Genomic DNA, 18,259 nt, shown 5'->3' with positions numbered 1-18,259 from the left:
TGTCCAGAGGCTGCACCCCAGGCCAATTAAATCAGAATATCTGGAGGTGGGAGGCAGGCTTCGGGAGTTTTAAAAGCTCCCCAGGCGATTCCAAATGCAGCCAGGATTGAGAACTCTTGAGAGTCAGGAGGCTTTGTATGTTCAAGAACAAGGGGTGTGTGTGACAAGACAAAAGGGCAGTAATAGCAAGGTTTATCTGTGCTGTTTTATCTAATCCTAACAAAGACCTCTTAAGATTTATGAGCCCTGTTTCATACTAAGGAAAAACACAACCATGAGGTTGTGTTTACCAGTAACAAAGGCCATTTTGTTCAGGATGAGAGCCCCAGAGGCCAGGATTGTGACTTGAGCATGGCAATGACCTGGTAAGCATTTGTGAATTGTGGGTTCAAGAGCCAGTTCAGTGATGTGGACATATTGATAGGTTGGGGTTTGAAGGCCATGAATCAACCACACACACACACATCCCTTTCCCCACTCCACTTTGCTCATTGCTGTCTGTCGGCTTTGTAGGATGGTTTGTCTGGCACCGGGGAGAGGGAAGAAACCAGAGACAAAGAGGCTTATCAGGAGGAAAGTGTAGTAATCCAGGAGCAAGAAACAGGAAGTTTGGGATGGAGCTACAGCCTAGATCAGCCGTGGGTCAAAACCACCGACTGAGCAATGCCATCTTCCTGTCGTCTGGGCCACGGAACCCGAGCCAGCATCTGCCCCACTCCTCTGAGGAGACTACATCCCCAGTGTTTTTAGAAATTAAAATACAACGGCAGTGGCAGTTTCAACAGTAGCTAGCGTTTGCCAGATCAGTGCCTTTCCCTCTTCAAAAACGACTGGCTCCCACAAAGCAAAAGGCATAAAACTCATCAAATGTATTTTTCCTTAGGTCCTTTAAGGAGATCTATGATCTAAAGTTTTATAGGTAATGAATGTAAAAACACGGTTTAAAGGGGTAATCTTCAGCTTGACAAGGTATCTTTTGAAAAGCAAATTAATGACAGAATAGAAAGCAATAAGGGGAGTCTTCTTTTCTTTTTTTTTTTCTTCTTTGAGCTAGAGGAAGATCTAAAGGGTTCAGAAATAAAGCACTCAATGAATCTCTTCTGAACTATATGCCTTTAGGGTGAAGAAAATGGACAGAGAGAAAGGGTAGGCTTCAAAAGCCACATTGCAGAAATGAGAGATGGCAGAGTGAAGCCTCATAGCACCATTTGAGGAAGGGGATATAAGACGGATTAGCACTGCTTTCCTATGAAGAAAACTGAGGCTGCTACCCCTTCATTTCAGAAATGGACCAGATACTCTCCAGCGATGCCCTGCCATCACTGCAGGGTGCAGGGGTTACAGAAATGAATAGGACATAGTCCCAGTCCTGAAAGAAGGCTCAGCTCATCTGGTAGAGGAGAACTCTGACCAATGACAAGGTCCTGTTCCAACAAAATGCATGGGGGGATGTGGTTGGTAACCAGCTTGGGGATCTAGGAAGACAGCCTGGAGGAGAGGGTGGCAAGAAGTCTAGAAAAGTGAGAGTAGGAAAAGCAAGGAAAAGTGAAGGAGGGGCACAATAATGGAAGAGGAAATAGCATGTGCAAAAATTATGGAGGTTGAAGTATGCAAGGTGTGTTTGGATGTGGGGTTACTGCTTAGTCTTCTTGGATATTGGTACTGATCTTCATTAGGCTGGGACAGCTGGGTTTGGACTTTGATTTGGTCACCGAGTATTTCCCGAAGGCAGCCAATTCTTGGTCCTAGGGAGATTGGCACAGAGAGCCACATCCCAGCCACTTCCTCCCTCACCTTGGGGTGCTCTTAGTGGTTTGACACCCCACAGCCATTATTATAAAGTTACTTTTTAAAGTGAATTCAGATGGCTCTTTCTGATCTGATGCCAATGTGTCTCTCCATCCTTATCTCCCTCATGAGACTCTCCAAGCCAATTGTACTGAAAATCTATTACCATTAATGTACCATGACATACAAAGCCTTATATAACTAGCCCTCGGCCCTCTCCCTAACTTCATTTCCTTCCATTCAGTCCATCCCTCTGTCATTCTGCTCCAGACAAGCAGGTGTTTTTGCTCTTCCTCCTACACTCCAAGTCCTTTCCTGCCTCAGGACCTTTGCACCTGCTATCCCCTCTGCCTGAAATGTTCATCCCTAAATAATTCCAAGGGTCACTCTCTCATTTCATTCAAGTCTGTGCTCAAGTATTGCTTCTCTAGAGACCTTCCTTGACCTCCCAGGGTAAAGGGGCACATCCTTTCCCTAATTTGCTTTTGTTGTGTAGCACTTATCACTACCTGAGAGTATAGATTTATTTCTCCTCCCTCTCTTCCTTCTTCTTTTTTGGTGTGTCTTCCCCCATTAATATGCAATCTTTTTCACAGCTCGATTCCCCAGGACCTAGAATGCTATGTGGCCTTAGTAGGGGTTTAATAAATATTTGCTGAATATTAATTGCAATTCCATTTCCCAAATAGGTCTAGTCTTTTGTCTCCTCCGGTCTTTTGCACATACTGATCCCAGAATCACCCTCCCCACTTTGGCCCCCAACTTTGCCTAGATCTTCTTCAGCACTCTTCAGGATATAGGTTTGGTGTCAATTTGTCCAGAAAGCCAGCCCCAACCCCTTCCATTACCCTGTACCTCATCAGGTGCTACTCCCTCATGTGGTTCTGTATTCTAGCACTTTCCATGCTCTATCACTGTGGCTATTTTCCTGCCTCTCCAGCAGTGTAACTTCTTGCAGGGCAGATGGGAAATCACATGCATCTACCATAGTGCTCTGCATATAGGAACCTCCACGTAAAAGTTAGTTGGGTGGATCTGTTCTCTCTCACTGTTGGCTCCGTCCCAGAGGCAAAGGCTCTAAAAGTAGCCTTTGCAGCTTGTGTGCAAGACCTTGTGAGAGAGAAGCCCATGAAAGAGGTTTTCACAGGATTTCTGGATCTTATAACCTTCCTGTTGCATCATGGGGACACTTAGACCATTACTAGGGGCTGCACAAATGTGAGAGTCCATCTTTTCTACCTTAGTGAAGGAAATTCCATCAAGTTGAATGAGAAATTCCTTATTCACGGCCTTGAGGTTTTCCCTCCTCCCCTGGGAGAGATAAAGGAAAATATGTTTCCTTTCTATATTAGCAGCTTAAAATGTGAGATGAAGCCTCCCATCCTAACCTGTTCTTAACAAATGGACTTTGCTGTCCAGTAGCATGATACATGTCTGACGGATCTATTTATCCATTCTATTTCTTTAGAGATAGCAGCTAAGAAGTTTTATCTGTCATTTGTCTCCCTCCCCCATTCCCATTTTCCTAAGCAAGCATGTGGAGCAAGCAGTTGATGGATGGATAGTGTTTGGGATAAAAGGGGCCAGAATCAGTTTTCAGGATACGAAGAAACTGGCTTGTTAACAAGGAGGCCCATCTGGCAGGAGGTGGTGGGGGAAGGAGGAGCAGAAACCAGACAACAGCCAATGATGAATGAAGGAACACCTGGGGTTGCAAGGTGGGGACGTGAGATAACTGGTGGATGCAGCCACAGATAATGGGAGTGCTCGGGCTCCGGAGCGGCCTCCTGCACAGAGGTGAATGTCAAACCAGCCACTTGACTCCCTTTGACAATCCTCCAAGAATTCCCCACTGCAAATGCCATCCCTGTTTCTTCTTCTTCTTTCTGTAAAATGCAGTCTACGCTCTCAAAAAGAGGCAAACGCTAAGCAAGGTTAAAAGAGGCAGATCTTAAATAGAGCTGGTTCCTTCAGCTCCTCAGAATAGAAGGCAGTTGAGCATCTGCCATGTGCTTAGGGGTAATGGCTGTCCCTTTGCATAAGTTATGACATTTAACCCTCATGTTTGTGCCATGGGGATTATTGACCTCATTTTGCAAGTGAGAACACTAATGTACAGAGAGGATAAATGACTTGGTAAGAGCACACAGCTAGGAAGTGGAAGAGTTGGGTCTTACACCTCTGTCTGTCTGCCCAAAGCCCCTCAGCGCCACTCTGCTTTTCTGTTGCAGGAATGCTGGACCAGAGGCCTCTCTCTGCATCTTCTACACAGCTGGACAGGCAGGCTGGCTGGCACTCGCTCTGCCAGTGAACCTGGATCTGCTTCTGCTGTAGTGGGAAGATCGTGAGCAAAATGGGGACACCCTTACACAGAGGCAGCTCCACCACTGTTGAGCTGTGTGGTCTTGGGCAAATCACGCAGCCTCTCTGAGGCTCAGCCTCATCACCTGTCAAAGGCAGATAATAAACTCTTCCTCTTACAGGCATTGAGAGGATTAGGCTGGATTAGGTATGTGAAAGTTCTTTGTAAGTGGCAATGCCCTCTGCAAATATTAGTTATTATGCTGTTACATTTTTCCTTAATAACCTAGAGCTTAGGATGTAAAAATCTTGCATGTCCTTTATTAAAACATCTCCTAGGAGCTAAGCTATTTTTTTTTGTCTTTTTGTTCTCCTGTGTTCTAGTGGGGTTTGCACTGAAATCATCTTTAAGGCAGTTTTAAATGACTTTTTTTTTTAACTAGAGCTCTTGTTGAGGTTTTGAATATCCCTGGAAATGATGATGATGACAATGTAGCTAATGCTTTTGGGGTGCTTACTGTGTTCCACGCGTTATTCTACACGCAGTAACTTGAGCAATGCTCACAACTGCCTAGGAGGTTTATACCATCATCACTGCCCTCTCATAGGCAAGGAAACAAGGCACAGGCAGGGCACATAACTTGCATAAGGCTGCCAAGCTAATAAGTGACAGAGCTGGGATTCAAGCGCAGGCAGTCTGGTTCCAGAGCACACACTTCTAAGCATTACACTGTTCATGCTGTATTTCTAGTTCCACCTAAGAGGTTGTAACATTACCTGTGGATATTCAATAAACAGATCCATGGGTTTCCTAATACCTCAGTGTTGGCATCTGGCGTAACTTCAAAGAAAGACAACTCAAAGGGAAAAGTAGCATGTAGAAAAATCTGATTTCATAATAAAATTCAATAAACAGATTATCTCACAGACCTAAAGTATACTATTCCAATGTGCTGCTGTTAGGTTTTGCATGGGATTCTAGGTTTATAATTAATCTATAGATGAGAAAACTGAGGGGCGGAAAGTTAGAAAACAATTTAATAAAATAATTAATCATTATTCATCTTCTATCTCTGCCACACACTGGACAGGCCTTTTAATTTTCTTGAGCTTTGGTTTCCTCTTCAAGCTCTAAATGTGCTTCTCAGGTATACCCCCATCAGTGATTGTGGGGTCTCCTGCTCCTTCCCTCTGTAAAGTTTCCCTGAAGATCTCTGGCTGTCTCCAGGGGTTGTCTCACAAGCTCTGCAAACCAGTACTCTCAGCCTTACCTGATGTCATCTAGTTTTCCTCCTCTTTTATTGGAATTTTCTTTTGTGATGTTGCCCATGAAGCCTCAGAAAGATGCCTCCCCCCACCCTCCGCCACTGATGTGTGGATTATCCCTGTCTCTTGGGTTGTTTTGCCCCAAGCCTCACCATTCCACCATCATGTGCCACTAATTCACTAAAGCTCCTCATGGAGGAAGTTTCTGCCCTCAGCCCTGCTCACATCCCTTTACGTTATTAGTTCATTAATTCATTTAACAGTTATTTATTGATTGCCTACTTTTCCCAGGCATTGTTTTTGGTACATGGAATATATAAGTACATTAGTTAGACACTGTCCTTGCGTTCATGGACATTATATTCAAGAAGGGAAAGGAGACAGAAACAAGTAAATTATAATACAATGTCTTAAAGTCTGAGAACATCGGTGAATAGGCAGAATGTTATTAAGGACATTTCATTCTGTAAAACAAAATAGCATCTATGTTTTCAGACTTCATGGACACTCTGTACAATGTGATGAGTGTTATGACAGGGGAAGTACAGGGATGAAATGAGAACAGAGGAAACAGACGATGATCTTAGTTTCCAGACCGCTAAAGCAAATACCATGCAATAGGCTGGTTTAAACAATGGGAAAATATTGGCTTATGGTTTTGAGGCTAGGAGAAGTCCAAAATAAAGGCATCAGAAAGGCAATGCTTTCTTCCAGAAGACTGTGGCATTCTGGGGGTGGGCTGCCAGCGATCCTTGGTCCTTGGCTTTTCTGTCTATGGAAATGTACAAAGCAGCCTCTCCTGGCTTCTCTCTTCTCTTCTGGTTCCATCAACATTCAGCTTCTGGCTGCTGCTTCTGGCTTTCTCTGTGTGTGACCTTCTCTATTAGGCCTTCAGTAATAGGATGAAGACTCTTCCTTTTTTACCTGGGCCACATCTTAACGAAGTAACCTCATCAAAAGGCTCTATTTACAAGGGTTCACATCTACAGGGATGGAATAAGTTTAAGAACATGTTTTTCTGGGGTACATAGATCCAAGTCATCACACAGTCCTAACCCAAGGCATCAGGGAAGGCTGTCTAAAGGAAAGAGAGTTAAGCTGAGACCTGAATGATGAGCTAGGAATTGGCTTCAACAGGACGTGGAGTGGGAGGATTGCTGTGTGCAAGATCCCATAGTCAAGCATGTTTCTCCATCAGGGTATTGATCATGAAGACCCCAAGGGAGACCTGGCCTGTATTCCCAAGGGCTTTCTGAGCCAGGCCCACTCTGTCCCTAGGATATGTTTATGCGTGCCTGAGAGCAGGCCAGAGCCCTCCTAATTTAAGACAAAGGTAGCATTTTCCTTTGGATTCTCTGCCAGCAAGTGCTCTTTCTCCAGGCCTCTGCATCTCACCTTACTTTCCATAATCAGCCCATTCCATGTGTAAGGATTGCACTTCAGGTTGAAGCTTTCTCTGTGCGTCATCTGATGATTATATTAAAATATCTACCTCATCAAATTCAGATAAAGATTAAATGAGATAATGTAAGACAAAAGATTTCATAAATTGGGAAGCACTCTGTAATTGATAGCTAGTATTATTATTACTATCATTAAAACAATAATAATGATTATTCCAACAGACATTATGTTATTATCTCAAGGTCACACAGAACTTACAGACACTCACCTGTCGTTAAGCACACTGTGGAGCTCACAGCATTTCAAAAATTCATGCTTTTGGATGCAAACATTACCCTCATCCAGGTATTTTGTGCTGTGTTCAAGCTTTCACGGTGACTGCCAAACTATACTGCACCACGGATACTGCAGCTTCTTGATGGGTACACCGTGCAAGCTGCCATTGCCAAGTTTTTCCAAAAGCACCATTTGCATTTATTTTGTTTAATTCTTACATTATGTTTCATCCTCCTCTTAAATGCATTTGTTTGCAGAAAAGAGCCACGAGGGGAAGTTCAGCCCACAGATAAGAATATAATTATTACACAGTTTAGCAGTGCCTGGGCGTCGCCCGGGTATTCACTGGTGCTCTGCAATTGAATTGTCTCTCCTTCAAGACCATATTTAATAGGATAAACAATTTCTGCGAAACGCAATAAATGTGAACCTGGGCTGTCATCTCCATAATCAACTCAAATTTCCCATTAGAAGCAGTGGCCGTGATTGAGATTCAGAATTTAATTTGGCTGCGCTTGCTTCAATGTGCTGGTGTCGGCTTCACGGGAGCCTCCCATCAACCAAAGACAGAACAGCTCTTTTCTGTCTCTGGGGAATCTTAAAAGAAGATAGATTATAACTCAAGAAAATTATACGGCCTTGGTATAATGAAAGAGATAAAACATTATTGGATTAGCCTGTTGAAATAACAGCAGACTGCAAAGCAATAATATTAAGGCAAACAAGGGCCCAAAGCCGTCAGCTCAATTGCTGGGACCACAAGAATGCAGGGAAGTGGACGGTTTCGCTGCATTTCCTGCCACAACTCCAGAGAAATCAAGAGCTCCTTCTGCTGGCTGTTCTGTTCACTCAACCCCCCATATCTGGTTGGAACTGATTGGTGGGTAGCAGTGACCAATGCTTTGGTGTCCTGAACATGTGGTGGTTTCAGGTCCCAGAGCTGAGCCCAGTGTCAAAACTGAAGCAGATGATTCGGCTGAAAACAAATTGGTTTGCAGTTTGCACCTGAACCACCGTTGTTGTGGTTTTGTGTGTGTGTGTGTGTGTGTGGTTTTTTTTGTTTTGTTTTTTTTTTACCAATTTCATTTCAACCACCTCACCTGAAGTTCTGCCATCAGACAGGAAGCACCCAAGAGCACAGAAAACTGTTTAAGGGATGTTTTACTATAATAGAATGAATGAGAGAAATTAAACAATCATCGAACTCAATCTAAAAAAATAAAAACATTTTGGTTTTTGGTATCTGTCTTAAATTTGCCAGGCTGCTAAATGCCACAAAATGGGCTGGCTTAACAACAGGAATTTATTGGCTTATGGTTTGGAAGGCTAGAAGTCCAAAATTCACATGACAGCAAGGCCATGTTTTCGCCCCAAAGTCTGTGGCATTCTGGTGCAGACTTGCTGCTATCCTCCGGCGTCCTTGACTTGCATCTCTGCTTCGGTGACAAGGCGATTGTTCCCTCAGTGCATCTGCTCTTCCTGTTTCCCCCGAATTCCGGCTTCTGGCTCCTCCCTGTGGCTGTCTGGGTCTCCAGGCTTCAGGTGGATTTCTCTTTATGAGGCCTCCAGTAATACCGATTAAGTCCTACTCTGATGCAGTTTGCCAAACTTACCTAAAAATAACATCTTCAAAAGATTCTATTTATAAATGTTTTCACACCCAGGGGAATGTGGATTAAAAACATGAAATTTTCTTTCCTTAGTGTATATAATTCAACATTCCACCATATCCTAGATATAAATACTTCTTGTTTTCCTTTTAAAGTGCAAAATAGTACTTGCACAAAAGCATGAGTGAGCAAAGTAAAATTTACACCCAATTTCGTGGGGGAGAGAAGAAGGGTTTTACCTTGTATACCCCACAGCCATCAACTTAAAATTCTCTTTGGCATGTTTCCTCTTCCACCTACCACAACCTTCTCCTCTTCGTTGTTGTTGTTTTTTACTTTCTCTAATTCAGTGATTAGTTTCCCTGCCTGGTCTTTCTCCAGGATTTTCCTTGGACATCCAGCCATGCCACTTCTTTGTCAAGCACAACAATTCAGCTCTATCCCGTAACTCCTGCATCTAATGTGCATAACCACTCCCTCCGTAGCACTTACCAACAAAGTGCCTTTGAAGATCCACCCTCCTCAGAAAGCAGTGACTGAGATCTATCAATAACACACACACATACACACACAGTATTTTTATTTCATGAAAAATTCCTTGTTAACCAGATTCCCTTCTATTGAGAGGTAGGAGAGCATCATGGGTAAGAGTTTAAAACCGTGGAGCCTGAGTGCCTAGGTTTGCTGCTCTGCCACTTCCCAGCCATGTAGCCTTGGCCAAGTCACTTAACTGAACTAAGCCTCAGTTTCCCCAGTGGTTTAATAGAGCTAAAAATAGCATCTGTCGTATAAGATGGTCAAGAGGATTAAATGAATTATATACGTAGCACAGTGACTGGCACATAGTAATTATTCAATAAATAACCACCGTTTTTATTGAATGAGACTGTGTACTCGTCCAGAGAGGAAACAATATCTATTCATTGATTCATTATTGGGTACCTCCTATGTGCACATCCCTTCTAGATAGTGGGAATAAAGTGTGAGCAACTCCTGACATGGTTCCTGGCTGATATTAAAGTGAGTGAAATAAAATTGTAGAAATAAAATTGTAGAGCTGAGCAAAATAGGGATTACAAAAATGCTTTAACTCTTAAAGAATCTATAATTTTAACTCACTATTTATTCAAATCATCATGTGTTTTTAAAATCAACGTTCTTATTTTAAACATCCTGTTGGCAGTGTCCTCTGCCTTCAGGCGGGCCCCAGGTGGGAAGCTGATGTGTGTGTGAGCTGGGCCTGAGTCCCAGTGGGCTCAGAGGTCTTGCTGTGTGCAGCCTCAGCTGCAGCATCTGCTAGAACTCTCTTCCCTAACAGTTTAGCATTTCTGAAGCAGGACCCAAGCAAGGGCTGCCCCCATTTTGAGGAGGTGGGTTGTTGCACTGCCTTTGTCTTGTTTTTTGTCCCCCAGAGCACGAAGACCAGTCTGACCAGCAATTCCATTTCCCATCGACAGGGACATCTGTAAGAAAGAAAGTCAACAAACATTAATTAGCCCTACTATACATTGGCACCCCATGGGTGGGGTGGGGGGCATAGGCCAAAGATGCTGGGGGTCTAATTCTTTGATGCCTCCCTTCTGGTCACCTGTTCCTTTTTTGGTCATCCTATTTGTCATGCTTCCTCCCACCAAGGGAATTTGCACATGCTGTTCTCTCCTTGCCTGGAGCACTCTCCTCATATGGCCAACTCTACTTGCCATTCAGATCCAGATCAAGTGTTATTTTTTCAGGGAAACCCTCCCTGACCTTCAATCCCTCCATCAATTCTCCATATTTAAAGTTTTTAAAGTATTGAATAGCAGTTGTTAAAATGGAAACAACAGTAGAAATTGAAATACAATTGAAATGTATTTCTGGGACAATTCATAAGATCTTCTCTGCTAAAAAGCAATCCCTATAAGGACAGGGAATATATCTGATTTGATTATCATTGAATTCTAGCACCTAGGCTGACACATAGGAGGCTCTCAAGTAAATATTTGTTGAGTGGAAAAATGAATGAATGGTTTCCCGCTTAGATACTTTCCAGCTATGGGATGCTGGATAATTTACGTAATTTCTTCTCAACCCATAGTTTTCTGCCATAAGCACTGTGTGTTTTAAATGAGGTAATAACAAACACTGGTGTTCTCCATTCCCCGGACACTTGCCTTTCACTTGAGGATTTTTTAAAAATCCGATTAGACAAATAATCAACTACTGCCACCATGATATAGCATGTGTTTGGGTGAGCCATTAACTTGCAGTGTAACTTTGGGTAAATGACATACTGTCTCTGGACATTGACCCACCCACCCCTACTTGTAAAATGAGAGTGTAGAAATGGGTGGTTTCTAAGGTTTCCCCCAACTATAAGAAGCGTTATGGTTGTGTGATTGTACGCTCGCTGAGCAGGCCTCTGTTTGAGACCCCTGGTGAGGTACAGAGCAGAGAGAATGAAGATAACTGAACATCTCACTGGGGAGATAGAACAGTGCAAGTGTTAAGAGCAAAGTCTGCAGAGTTGGACTTGCTGGACCTGTATGTGGGTTCCAATGCATCTTAAATGTGTCGCCATCGGGCAACTTCAGTTTTCTCATCTGTAAAATGGGACATTATTAGTATCTACTTCATGGCATTGTTGGGAGGATTAAAGTATCTAACATACGTAAAAAAAAAAAACACAAAGTAACCAACATGTATTTTGCTCTTATACTGTGTCAGGTACTTTTCTAAGTGCCTTATATGTGTCATTACAAAGAGACATATATGAGTTATTATCATCTCCATTTTACAGCTGAGGAAACTGAGGCACAAAGAAGTTAGGTAACTTGCTCAGGGTGATAGTGATTAAATGATGGAGATGCAAATTTGAACCCAAGCTGAGTCCAAGCACTCAGAAAGGGGCCTGATACAAAGCAATGTGCCCAAAAATGTTTGTTGTCTTTATTAGATGTACCATTTCCATTTTTAATGGAAGAGCTCCCAGATGTGAAAATAATAAAAATAATGAAATATAAAATCAGGAGCCAGGGTGGATGTCAAGTTTCAGTGTTGAGTACCTTACCCCCACATCCTTGCCTTGTTCTTGTTCTTTTGAATTATTCTCTGGACTTCCCCATAGTTCCCTTTCTAACCAAATCTCAAAGATTCCTTACTGTTCCGATAGGTGACCTCACAGGCTGGGCCTTGGAATCCAGGGGGACAGATGCAGTCGCAGCGTGATTCTGAGAAGAGAACACAGAGAGTGTGACTCACCCCATGTTCACCAAAGGAGTCCTGGAGCTCAGCCCTTCACTTCACCGTGTTTCCATTAGGTTAGCATGGGGCAAATTTTAGTTGAATGGATTGCAATAAAATTTCAGTATCAAGAATATCAATCCCTTTCTTGAGAGTCGTTGGCTCATCGTAGGGTGTTCATTGCCATAACGGGAAATTACATAGAGATGTGGAGGAAAATTACTCAACTGACAGTTGGCCCACACCTTTAAGGTTTCAGGGCCAGAATCTACATTAGAGGTTCCTGATTCTGATCACCCACCCTCACCTAGGGGCCTTTGTCCTGATGGCTGGACTTGCAGGCTTTAGGCTCTCACTTAAATCTGCTCTTCCATCCTGTGAACAGGTCTCTCGCGTCCCGTCTCTACTAAGTCCCACCCACATGGGTTCTGCCCTGACTCTAACTGGCTCCCTGGGCTGGAACCTGCTGGAACCAGGTCCTGATGCCCTGTTTTGGGTGTTGGACTGGACTTTTCCTCAGCATCTTCCTGGATCATCACAGTAGGCATGTATAATCCCAGGTCCCAGCCCCACCCAGTTTGCCCTGCTCATTGCAGTGACCCAGGCTTGGCCTTTGAAGTTAGCAATCGAGTTCTAGGGGCCCACCATTTCCCCCCAATCCTCTCACCATGTATTGGTCATGGCATGCACAAAGGGTTTCTCTTGATCAGCCAAGAGGCCCCTTCTTTGGCCGAGAGACATTTCCTGAGACTAACCTTCTTCTTTTTTGCAGCCCATGTGGTCTCAGCCTGCTCCTGCATTCAGTGTAATGCTGCTGTGTAATGTGGCCACCCACCCACCAGGCAAATGGTTGGTCTAGAGCCAGCCTCCTCCAGATGATAGCTTCCATGAGGGAAACCAGCTGCCTGGATATGGTACCTTTCAGGACAGGGACTCCATTCCCTTGGCAGGGAGCACAGAGGCAAGAGCTGACTTCTTTCTGGAACTCCACCAGGGCCTGCTTCATGTTCTGCCTCACTGTGCTGGAATATGCAAAGTCTGTGGCCGTCACCAGTTCATACAGAGGCTCTGCCTGGGAAGGGAAGAAACACATTCATTTTAAGAGAAAACATGTCTCACTTGATGTGGAAAGCAAGGCTATATAAGAATGGGCAGGTGGGTGGTGTGTGGAAACCACAAGTAGATTCAAATGGAGCTGGATGGATGCCCAAGACCTATTCTTTCCCATACAGGTACCCCATCCTCTCTCTGCCTCCACATAACCCAACATACCCAAATAAGTTCATCAAGTTTAGGCCAACAAACACTTACTGAATCCTTACTAAGTGCTAGGCTTAAGTATAAATAATGAGTAACATAAAATCTCTACTTCCTAGGAGCTCAGAATCTAAGATAGAAACAAACATGCCAATGGACAATTGCAACTCAGTGGTTATAGGCAACAGTGGAAACCTACTAACAGGTAGGGAGGAGCATGTGATTCATCTGTCTTTGATGACAGCAGAGGAGGTGATTTTTAAGCAGCTCTTTGAAAGATATAGGAGTATTGTCACAACATCACTCTCCCCTCAAAACCCATCAACATCATTCACATCTGTAAAAGCCACCATCAGGAAGCCTTTCAGAGTCCCCAAACTCACAGAACACTTCCCCCTGTTGAGCTCTCAGAACACTGCCTGTACCACTCATCTGATACAAATTCTAACATTTTGATTACTCTTTTACGGTCATTAAATGTTTTTACATGCCTAAGTCTCTGCTTTTCTTCTCTAATTAGATTGTATGCTCCTGGAGATCATGGCTATGTACTGTTTAGCTCTGTGTCTCTAGGGTTTATTCAACACCACTAGTAAAAGTGGATGGATGAGACATGAACAATCTGAAAACGAAATTAGAAAACAATTCCGTAAAAATAGCAACTAAAAGAATAAATATCTAGGAATAAATTTAACCAGAACTGTAAAGACTCATACACAGAAAACTACAAATCATTACTAAAAGAAATTAAAGAAGACCTAAATAAATGGAAAGATATTCTGTGCTCATGCATTGGAAGACTTAATATCATTAAGATGTCAGTACTACCCAAAGAGATTTACAGCCTTAATGCAATCCCAAAGCTCCAATAATTAAGTATCAAATTCATATGGAAGGGCAAGGGACCCCAAAAACCAAAAGCATCTTGAAAAAAGGCAAAGTTGGACACACATGTCCAATTTAAAAATGTATTACAAAGCTACAGTAATCAAAATGATGTGATACTGGAACAAGGGCAGATATATAGACCAATGGAATAGAATTGAGGGTTCAGAAATAAACCTACACATCTATGACCAATTAATTTTTGACAAGGGAGTCAAGTTCACTCAGTGAGGAAAGAATAGTCTCTTCAACAAATGGCTAGGAAAACTTCATATCCACATGCAAAAAAAAAAAAAAAAAAAGAAAATGGACCCCTTCCTCATAGCAAATGGAAAAATTAATTCAAAATGGATCAGTGACCTAAATACAAGATCTAAAACTGTAAAACTCTAAGAGGAAAACAGGGAAATTTTTGCAGGACCTTATATTAGGCAATAGACGCTTAGACTTTACAATGAAACATGAACAACAAAACAAAACATTGATAAATGGACTTCATCAACATTAAGAACTTTTGTGCACCTAAGGACATTACCAAGAAACTGAAAATACAACCAACAGAATGGGAGAAGATATCTGGAAACCATTAGTCTGATAAGGGTTTAATATCCAGACTGTATAAAGAATTCCTACAATTCAACAACAAAAAGACAAGCCAATTAAAAAATGGGCAAAGGACTTGACTAGACAAAGAAGAATTACAAATGGCCAATAAGCACATGAAAAGATGCTCAATATCGTTAGCCATTAGGGAAATGCAAACCATAACCGCAATGAGATTCCATTTCACACACAATAGAATGGCAATTATTAGTTAAATGAAAGAAAGCAAGTGCTAGCAAGGATGTGGAGAAATAGGACACTAATACATTGCTGGTTGCAGCCTCTATGGAAAACAGTTTAGCAGTCCCTCAGAAAGTTAAACATAGAATTATCATATAACTTGTCAATTTTACTTCTAGGTGTATACCCAAAAGAACTGGTAACAAGGGCTCGAGCAGATACTGCTACTCCAATGCTCACAGAAGCATTATTCACAGTAGCAAACAAGGTGGAAGTAACCCAAAATATCCATCAGCAAATGAATGGGTAAACAAAAGGTAGTATATACATACAATGGACTGTTACTCAGCCTTAAAAAGGAATGAAATTCTTACACATGCTACAACAGGGATGAACCTTGAAGACATCATTTTGAGTGAAACAGGTCACATACAAAGGGGCAGATATTACATGAGTCCACCCCTACGAAATAACTAGAATATGCAAATGCATAGAGACAGAAAGTAGAGTACAAGTTACTATGGATGAGGGGCATGGGGAATGGGGAGTGAAAGCAAAATGGATGTAGGATTTCTGATTGGGGTGATGGGAATGTTTTGGTAATGGATGGTGGTAAAGGTAGCACAACATTATGAATGTGGTTAATCCCACTGAATGGTATGCTAGGGTTGGGTTGAGAAGGGAATGTTCATGTTGAATATATCTTCCCACAATGAGAAAGAAAAGAGCAACTAAAGAGACAATAACAATTAAATACAATATCTGATCCTGGATTGAATATAATAATGTAGGAGAAAATGCCTTAAAGGATATTATTGGGACATATGAAAAAAATTGGAATTATAGACTGGAAGTTTCATATCAGTGTTAAAGTTCTTGAACTTGATAACTGCACTTAGGTGGTTACATAAGTGAATATCCTTGTTCTTAGTAAATGCACATGGGAGTATTAAGTGTTCAAAAAGTATGATGCATACAACCTACACTCAAGTGTTCAGATAATGGATTGATAGAAAGATAGATTAAAGAGATTAGACAGATTAGAGGAGGAGGGAGTGGGAGTGAGAGATGGAGACAGAAAGGAAAAGGGAGAGAGGAATAGAATGATATAGCCCATGTGGCAAAATGTTAAAATTGGTGGATCTGAATACGGTGGGGCACACTGGAGTTCTCTGTATGAGTTTTGTATCATTTTTGCAACTGTCCTGTAAGTTTGAAATTATTTCAAAATTAAAAGTTTAAGGGAAAAAAAATGGATGGATGGGTGAAAAGGAGGGTGGAAGGCCCAATTAGGGCAATGGCAGCTGGTGTGGAGAAGAGTGTGGATATAAGAAATATTGTAGAAGCAGAAACTGATCACTGAGTGGACGGAGCAGTGGTTGAGAGGGAGATGCCATAGATGAATGTGGAATCATTTATGGGGTAGGAAAAAATAAGAGGCAAAATTCAAAGGCCGTTAAAAAGGTTCAGCTCCTCTTGGCTCCAGCGTCAGCTCCAGGGCCATATTCCTCTCCAGATTTTGGTTGTGATCTTGCCCTAATCCTGCCCAGGAGAGTTTAGGGTCTGCCTAAATGCAGGCAATCATGCTTAATAGAGGCCTCCAGCGGGAAGAAAATTGCTTTCATTTCTTATGCATCTGACCTTCCCTCTAGTGGGCAAAGCAGGCCCATTGGTGGTCCCATTGTCTCACCATTTTGTGGTCAATGAATTGATCCAGAGGCTATTTGCAGAACCCTCCAGCCCTGCTGGCTGCACATCTAGGGGAGGGGGTTGGAGTTGGAAGGGGGAAGGTGGGAAACAGGTGGGGTGGGGGGCTTGCTTTATACTAACGAAAAGCTCTTCCAACAATATGCTTTCCCTCCTGGAGTAACTTAAATGCTGTCTTTAACCATCAAGACATTTTCCTCCTGGCATTGAGATTTGCTCAAGGACATGGAGCAAGTCAGTGACAGAAATGGGATAAATCTTCCACATATATCAGCCACTGTGTGCCAGGAGCTATGCTGGTGGTTCACAAAGGGGATCCCACTTCATCCTCACAAGGTAGCAATTATTAACCCCATTTTCAAATAAGGTTAAGTAATGTGATCAAGGTCACACAATTCATACATGGCATTATCAGGATTCTAATCTAAAGCCTGTCTTTTTCCTACTAGCTCATGGTGATTATTGATAAAAACGTGTTGATCATGCCCACGTTCAAAACATCTACCCCAGGGTTCTCCAAATTTTGCAGACAAAATTTGCCTGGGAACTTAGCAGCAACTACTCAGAACTCCACAGCTCCCTTTTAAACTCAAGTTAATATGGTACATTTGCCAGCCCCTTGATTTGTGGTCCTTTTATTTCCTCTTTCTTTTTCTCTCTTCTTTCTCTCTCCCTCCCTCCCTTCTTCCCTCTTCTCTTCCCCACCCTTCTCCCAAACGCACACAATCCTCACTGCTGACATGGAACATGTTGGGTCCTTAGCACACCTGCCTGTATGAAATTTCATTTATCTCTATCATATTGCTGCAAAGAGATGGTATGTGCTGCCCACATGGGCACTATCTATTAAACTCCACACCGTTCTCCATAGTGGACCTTGGTGACAGCCATTCTTCCTGGTAACAAGTAATTATTGCCATAGCTAGCATTTATTAGGTGCTGAACTAAATACTTTACATACATTATCCAGTTCAATCCTCACAACAACCTCAGGAATTAGGTAGTCTTCTGAACCCCCATTTTATAGGTGAAAATTTGAGGCACAGAAAGGTTATGTAGATTGCCCAAAGTCACACAGCCAGTAAGTGCAGAAAAGCATTTAAACTGTTAACAATTTGTGCTATTTCCTTTCAGGGTATATTTTTGGATAGGCAGATCAAAAGATATTTACACCAGATCAGTGGCATTAGATAAGTATAGTTTTATGTCCCACTTTTTTGCATAACATCCTATTATGAGCATTTTCCTATGCTGTTTAATATTCTTTGTTAAAATGATTTTCCAGGGCTTCATATTATCCTGCTGTGTAGATGTACCACAACTTATTCAACTCTTCCCTTGTCACTGAACCTTTAGGTTGTTTCCTTTTCTCTTTTCCCATTTGCTACTACAAATAACACATAACAAGGCATGTCTTTGTACACACATCATTAGTGATGTTTTAATTTCTTTTTCTTTGGGGTCATGGATCAAAAGCTATAAACTTTTTGAATATTTATTATATATATTGTTAAATTCTTTTCCTAAAGTGTTGTACAGATTTACATTTCCATCCATTTTACAAAAGTGCCCATCTCATCCCTCTCAGTGACATCAAATACAAATTTTTACTCATTGTTAGCTTGATGGGCAAAAATAATACTGCATTGGTATTTTAAATTTCATTTTTTATTCCCAAAGAGGCAAAAGTTTTGCTTTATAGTCATTTGTAGTTCTTCTGAGGGTTGTCTGTTCAAGTCCTTTGAGATATGTCTTTCTTA

At 42.1% G+C, this 18,259-nt stretch overlaps 1 protein-coding gene across 1 annotated transcript in view; it reads right to left on the bottom strand.

Annotated features, from left to right (window-relative positions):
* Window positions 1-9,208: 9,208 nt before the first annotated feature.
* C8B (complement C8 beta chain) overlaps window positions 9,209-18,259 on the bottom strand; it is a 47,852-nt gene continuing 38,801 nt past the window's right edge. Inside the window, exons 10-12 of the mRNA XM_037827105.1 lie at window positions 12,786-12,939; window positions 11,786-11,854; window positions 9,209-10,108 (exon numbers count right to left, since the gene is read on the bottom strand). Coding sequence (XP_037683033.1) covers window positions 9,957-10,108; window positions 11,786-11,854; window positions 12,786-12,939 — 375 coding nt within the window. The 3' untranslated portion in view covers window positions 9,209-9,956. The remainder of the gene's footprint in view (window positions 10,109-11,785; window positions 11,855-12,785; window positions 12,940-18,259) is intronic.

The sequence above is a fragment of the Choloepus didactylus genome, chromosome 2 (assembly GCF_015220235.1).
Source record: "Choloepus didactylus isolate mChoDid1 chromosome 2, mChoDid1.pri, whole genome shotgun sequence".
In the NCBI taxonomy this organism is placed as follows: domain Eukaryota; kingdom Metazoa; phylum Chordata; class Mammalia; order Pilosa; family Megalonychidae; genus Choloepus; species Choloepus didactylus.
The sequence above is the reverse complement of the archived record's forward strand: the minus strand, read 5'-3'. Positions and strand labels throughout refer to the sequence as shown.